This window comes from Aptenodytes forsteri, unplaced genomic scaffold (assembly GCF_000699145.1).
Source record: "Aptenodytes forsteri isolate BGI_AS27 unplaced genomic scaffold, ASM69914v1 Scaffold388, whole genome shotgun sequence".
In the NCBI taxonomy this organism is placed as follows: Eukaryota; Metazoa; Chordata; class Aves; order Sphenisciformes; family Spheniscidae; genus Aptenodytes; species Aptenodytes forsteri.
This window is the reverse complement of record NW_008795433.1, coordinates 137,492-144,748: the sequence shown is the minus strand read 5'-3', so window position 1 is coordinate 144,748 and position 7,257 is coordinate 137,492. Positions and strand designations below refer to the sequence as shown.

General features: G+C 41.0%; 1 protein-coding gene across 1 annotated transcript; it reads left to right on the top strand.

Annotated features, from left to right (window-relative positions):
- The first annotated feature begins 5,494 nt into the window (after positions 1–5,494).
- ANKRD34B (ankyrin repeat domain 34B) lies at positions 5,495–7,048 on the top strand. Its single transcript, XM_009281010.1, has one exon. It carries the CDS (start codon positions 5,495–5,497, stop codon positions 7,046–7,048), a length of 1,554 nt encoding a protein of 517 aa, XP_009279285.1.
- The last annotated feature ends 209 nt before the right edge of the window (positions 7,049–7,257 follow it).

Sequence of the window (7,257 nt, the reverse complement as noted above, 5' to 3'; positions counted from 1 at the left end):
CACGGTCGGCGGTGGTGCGTGGCCGGGGTGGTGTTCCTGGGCTCCGCGCGGGAATGCCGTGCGGGCTGGCAGACGGCTCCCCTCGCCGAGAGCTGCCCGAGGAGCTGCAGACGCGTCCCTTCCCGCCCGGCGGGCCGTGATGCGGGAGGAGGAGACGCCGCCGACGGCGACAGGTAAAAACGTTCCCCTCGCCCTCCCCCTGACACCTCTGCCCGGTGCCGTGTCGCCTGGCCTTCGCCTTTCCCCACACGAAGGGGATGGCGCCGTTCTTTAATGTCTTACAGCACGTTAGGGTTGTTTGTACGCGGGATGTTTGTCTTGCAAAGCGATTCTGTCAGGCTCTTCCCAGTTCAAACACCAGTCCCTTCCTTCTTGGCGAATTTTTAAGGGAAACGCCTTTAACGTGCTTACTCCTCTAGCCATATAAACACAATTTTTCAGGTGGGGTCTCTGTAACTTCTCTGTAGAGAAGTTGCCTGTCCCTGTTTTTTCCAGATCTCCCTCAGAAAAAACTTTTGAGCCGTTAGGTTACAAGTCAGGATGCTGTGAAACAGGAATGGGCAACAACATTGACCTTAATGTAGAGAGCCCCAGTGAAAACTTTCCTCTCCTAGTGCTCTCCACCATGCTCCAACCATTCTCTGGCAGTAATTATTACCATAGGAAACACCTCCAAACGAGAAAGAGTACTTGGAAAGATGATAAATGCTGTGACAGAAAAGAAGTGCTTAATGAGCCGGCTGGACCTCTCCAAACTTTCTTCAAAAGTACAAACACGGGAGATCCTAAGTGCGAAGACGGGTGAGAAATGTGCAGATCCTGGCCGTCCTGCAGTTAACCTTGGAACACGGCAAGGCTGAAGAGACAGGCACTTTGCTATGGAAAGTTGCACTTTACAGGCTGGGTTTCCGAAACTGGACTTGATTCTGGCAACTTTATTTTTTGGGGGGGAGAGGGAAGTTTTGGCTGTGTTAGAATGGTAATTTTTAAACAAAAGTTACTTTCACATGTAGTACGTTTCAATGTGTTTATGACAGTGTAGGAAATCAGAGTTCTTGTTAAACTGACTAAGAGAATTTACAGAGTTAGTGTGGTTATGAAGAATCACAAAAATATTTAAAGGCTTATGTCCTTCAAGTGTGTAAGCACATCTTTTTTCCGAGATGAGAATCGATGACTTAATTTTACTGGAATGATTTTAGACTCTTTAAACACTAAGGTGAAAGCTTGTTTGTGTAGCTCTGAGGGTGCTGAGGCACAGAGGGCAAAAATTTGGCTTTCACATTGAAAAAGCGAGTAATATCTTGCAAGAATATTGATTCATAGCAGTCCTTTACTTAGTGAAAATGTTGTTTATGTTTATATTTGTTTATACATTATAACATCGGTGAGCTTTTTCCCCCTCAATTTTGTGATTATTTCCACTGTTAGATGTAACAAAACACTGTGAGAGTTTATCCTAGTAATTAAATGCTATTTACAAATCAAGGAGCAAGGGTTGGAGGAACTGCTAAAACTTTTTGAGTTTTAGTGGCTTTTCCCGCCCCGATGGCAGCAGGACCTGTATCAGAATAGGACTGTGGGAAATCACTATTACATTTGCCAGGCTTCCGTCAGAATAGGACCCAGCACAAATCCACAACAGTGGCTATCTACTTCTTGGAAACAAATCACCATCGGCTTCAAAAATTGATTTTCATACTACGAGGTGCTTTGTGCTACTTCATCTCAGAGCACTTTCCAGGAAAATATTGCTTTTTGAAAATAAAATTAAGCTCTTCCTAGACAGAAAGAGTGTTCCAGGAATATTATTTGTACAAGAACACGAGAAATTTGTGGATAATCTGAAAGCCCAGTTCATGATTCAGTGTCACACGCTAGGTTGCATAGTTCCTCATTCTTTAAACTATCTTGGCACAAGTTTACCTCCACAGCTGAAAAGCAGCTGTGTCACTCCTGACATCTCAGTAACACGTCAGTGGTTCTGACATTGCAGTTAATTAGATTTAGGAATGTTTTATAATCCCAATCTGTTTAGCATCAATCTGTGATGAATTATAAAATAAATTACTCTTCTAGGGAATCTGCTTGAGCTGTGGTCTTCCACTTCAAAATAGCTAGCTGTGGGGTTTTTTTGGAGCAGGTTGTATGCAGTCCAGGTGTGGCACGTGTATTTCCACTGAGCCAGTGTCAGTGTGGGTCTTACAAAAGTCCAGCTGCACTTTGTTCCCACAGTGGCAATTTTAGGATGATGCAGCCCCAAGCACATTCCCCTGTAATTAACAGATTCTCCAGATGAAATCATGGTTATCTTCGTCCAGCATTTAAGAATGTATTCTACATTACATTGTTCCAGTTGCGAATCTGTAACACTTCCTTTTAATCATATTAATCTGATTCTGAAGTATTTGTGGATTTTTATTCCCCGCCTTATATTTCTTTCTCCACTTTCCTTTGCTGCCACGCTGCCCCCTTTTCCTTTGCAGCGCAGAGTGTAAGATCAACCTATAAATAACGTGGCTGGACCTTAGCAGCCCTGGTTCTTATGCTCCTTTGTTCGGGGATTAGCCAGCCTGCTTTGCAAACCTGACAGTCCCAGCCTGCAGATACAATGGTTAGTTGGGTTTCTGAAATGATATTTGTTAGTACCTACAAGCCCTGGTGAGATCTCGGGCATGCTGGAGCTGCTGACCTGCCTGCACAAAAACATCTTGGGTTTTCTCCAGGCCAGGTTCATACAACATCCTGGCTACACAATCTACTCCAAACATTAACTACTGGCTTAGACTAGCCTTCCTCTACTCTCACTCACATTAATAGTCCTGGTAAAGTCTATGGAGACAGTGAATTTAAGCAATTGGAGGCATTAGATCAGATGTCAGAAAAACAGTCTCATTTTTAGCATTGACCTGCTGCATGACTTCGAGTAGCATTCTTCTTTCTGTGCTTGATTAATGTTCTTTTGGCCATAAAAAGTATTTCTATAGATGAAAAGGCTTGTGTAAGAAGTGCTATATGCCATCACTTAAGTAAAGCAAGCAGTTTCAGAAGAGCTTTAGATAAATATGAAAGAAATGTAAAATCACTGATGACTTCTAGGTAGGTCAGAACCAAGGGAGAACACAAATGGAATTCCAGCATGTGTGCTATCTAAAAGATATTTCTCTTTAGTTTCTGAAAATCTAAATGCACAAATTAATTGGATACTTTTATAAAAGACTTGGTAATAATCTTGAATATATTACTTGACAAAAATATGTATTTCATAATAATGATTTGCACATCAATGAAAGCTGAGATAGATGCTACTGAATCATGTACTTTCAGTATAATGGAATGAATCCTTAAAGTAATTTCAATGCAGTTACTTTTTAAAAATGTTTTATCAGGACAGAAGGGGAAAAAAGCCCCAAAACCAAACCAGTCAAAAGAAGATGATAGTACCACAGCAGTGCCCCCACTCTCAGCGGTGATCAGAAGTGGGATGTTTACTCTCATAAGGGTGGACAGAGAAGTTCTGGCCCTCTTTCATCCTCCTTGATTTCTCAGAACAGCACTGCAGTCATACATACACCATGAACAGCCTTTGTGAGGGCCACAAGCCCAGAAATAAATGCTGCCAAAGGTGAACTGGTTCATCTCATGCGTTTGTCTCGTGTTTTTTTTCCTGACATACCAAATATTGTGAGGTATCTTACCCAAACACATGCTACACATGACCATTATTGCACCATGTCACCAGACAATGACTATATTGAATAATAGTTAAATACTTAATTAACACATCGCATGTATGAAGCCCCATAACTAACTGTTCTCATTGTGACTGATAAGCCACTGAATGTCACTGCTTAGGAAAAGCACCGGTAGCTGCAGAGGATGATGCTATGGAGTGAAATAAATGGGGGGAGGGGGAAATCTGTGATAAAAAATGTCATGTGTATTTCAACTGACTTGTTTGTTTGTTGGACTTTTGGAACAAACTATGTTGATATCATCCTGTGATTTTGGAATTCAAAGTAAAACTCCAATATCGAAGAAAAACAGAGCAAAACTACTGCTCTTTGGTTATTCACCAGAATGTTACTAGTGCTTTCAATGGTAAATAAAAATAAGTCTCTATTAGTTTCCTTTGCAGTTACAACTAATTAAACGTTTTTATTTCTCTAGAAATATACTGTAAATAAACAAATGTAATTTTCATATCCATGTCTAATCTTGTCTTGGAATTATATTGCTCTGCCAACTGTTAAATATTGATTTTTTTTTTTCTCTAAAGATTTTCCCTACACATGGGTAAGCAAGCACATGAAAGACACAAATAAAAGTAGTTTAATTGTATTGTTTGCATGTATGCAGGTGTGCATTCATACAAGACCTTTCATTATTTATACCACATTAAGCTCTTAAATTTTTTGTGTGAAATCTCTAGATTTTCTTTGATGCTATCAAATATTTCTTTTGTTTTAGAGCTGATACTGTCTGCCCAGGTACCGGACTCCTCGCAGCCCACTGATCCCCACGATGCAGGGCAGGACACAAATAAAAGTAGTTTAATTGTATTGTTTGCATGTATGCAGGTGTGCATTCATACAAGACCTTTCATTATTTATACCACATTAAGCTCTTAAATTTTTTGTGTGAAATCTCTAGATTTTCTTTGATGCTATCAAATATTTCTTTTGTTTTAGAGCTGATACTGTCTGCCCAGGTACCGGACTCCTCGCAGCCCACTGATCCCCACGATGAGCGGGGCAGGCTGTGTATCACTTGATTTATGCTGTTTCACTCAGACTAGTATGTTTTCAAAGCAGCATAAGGAGGGTAGTACAATTCCACAAATGTATATAAAAGACACTAACATTTATTTTCCAGCCATTTACCAGTTTCTTCTTAGATAAAAAATATTTTACTATGCTTGCTTTTCTTATTAAGACCCACGAACTTTCTTTTTCTCATTAACTTCTAGAAGTTTATTATAGTCGTTTTATGAGAAAAAATAAGTGAATGTGACACAGTATCTCACATCAATGAAAAAAATGCTGCAGGATTCATTCCATTCTTGTTTCTTGCACTAATACAAATCAGGAGTGGTATGACCATAGTACAGCCACTTGGGTGTAGACAGTATAAAGCCATTAGAGTGTGGAGAATTAAACTTTTTTTTCAGCTTATTTGGCAGAGTGTGACAAAAGGAAGAGCAGTCAAAAAAAAAAAAAGGTGACAGTCATGCTTTAAGCATCTGTAAATGTTATAATTATATTCAAATATTATTTTAAGTTTTTAATGCATTTCTTGAAGTCTAGGAGGTGGGAATACCTCCCTCCCCCCCTCCCCCCTCCTTTTCACCAAGTACTGGGGTATTTACAGGAGCAATTCATACAGTTAAATCCTCTTTTTTCTTTCTTTTTTTGGGGGTGGGTGTGTGTGCTCTTTACTTTCTCTGAAAACCAGGTGTTCTTTGCAGCCACTAGGAAGGTGTGAGACAAGTGCGATGACCGAAATGGTGGAGCTGCCAGCAGAGGGGAATTCCCTGATAAGAGCCGTCTATCAAAGCCGCCTTCGCCTCACCAGACTGTTACTAGAAGGCGGTGCCTACATCAACGAGAGCAATGACAGAGGTGAAACCCCTTTAATGATTGCTTGTAGGACAAAGCATGTGGACTCCCAGAGTGTCAGCAAGGCGAAAATGGTTAAATACCTCCTGGAAAACAAGGCCGATCCGAATATACAGGACAAATCTGGAAAGACAGCCTTGATGCATGCTTGTCTGGAAAAAGCAGGCCCTGAAGTGGTATCTCTGCTCCTGAAAAGCGGAGCTGACCCAAGCCTGCAAGATCACTCTAACTGCTCTGCACTTGTGTATGCAATAAACTCTGAAGACAAAGAGACCCTGAAAGTTCTTCTTAACGCCTGCAGGGCGCGAGGGAAAGAAGTCATCATCATCACGAGGGACAAGTCCCCATTGGGAAGGCAGAAGACGAAGCAGTACTTAAACGTGCCTCCTGCAGACCTCGCAGAATGCCATTTCCCAACTGCTTGCACTTCCCCATCGCAAATAGAACTGAAAACATCTCCATCCCCACTTGCAAGTTCAAATGAAACGAAAAAAGCAGTCTTCAGCTTTAAAGAGCTGGATCATCCAAGAAGCGTGGACAGCTCATCTCAAACAGTTTCACCGATGAGAAAATCCAGCTCAACAAAAGTAGGGCCCAAGCTGGCACAAGTGCAGCGGCTACAGTCTGAGCCTTGGATAAAGAGCTCTCCGTCACTGTTTCACCAGAGTAAAATCGCCTCTTTACAAGAACTTCAGGATATTACTCCAGAAGAAGAGCTCACTTTTAAAATCAACAGCCTCGCCTTATCAAAGAGATTCATCACTAGGCACCAAAGTATTGACATAAAAGACACTGCTCATTTATTGAAAACCTTTGATCAAACTGGATCAAGGAAATTATCATATGATGAGATAAACTCTCAGACTCCTTATGTTGAAGAGAAACATAACCCCAGTGGGATTCCAATGGGTAAGGATGCCAGTTCGGGACAAATCAACTTTATTTCAAATCTCAGCAGTATTATCCAGAAAAGAAATTTAGGAGCAAATCACTACAGCTCTGATTCTCAGTTAACTACTAGTCTAAGTCCTGCTGCTGCAGAAGACAGTAAGTCAGTGATAGGAAAGAAAAAGATTCTTTCTCCATCTCACTCTTTGTTATCAAGTTCTGGAGAAGTACTGGAGAACATGCCTCCTGTTACCCTGAGCAGGAGAAATCAAGCTGTTCTAGAAAGACGGGGTTCAGGAGCCTTGTTGTTGGATCATATTGCTCAGACAAGACCAGGTTTTCTTCCACCACTGCATGTGAATCCTCACCCCCCAATTCCAGATACTACTTTCATAAACAGTGTTTCTGGGATGATTTATTGTGGACAAAAACACTTAATGCCAGCAGCACCTGCTTTCCCTAGAGAGACCAAAACCACGAAAATGCTGCTAAGGAGGCAGTCATTACAGACTGAACAGATCAAACAATTAGTGAATTTTTAACGGGACTAAAGGGTTACAAAATCTTTACGATACATACACATTCACTGCACTATCTGATTGTAATGATACATATCACAAGAGATAGCAGGTCTGTGGTGTAAGGCACTCTGCTTTGGAATGAGTTAAATAGCTTAGAGACTACATTAAAAGGTATGCTTAACTAATGATGCTGCTTTCTGCAAACTGAGGAATGTTTATTATGCTGTTTT

What these genes read in the sequence shown, in the direction of transcription:
- ANKRD34B (XM_009281010.1), top strand. Translation starts at nt 5,495, where the DNA reads ATGACCGAAATGGTGGAGCTGCCAGCAGAGGGGAATTCCCTGATAAGA.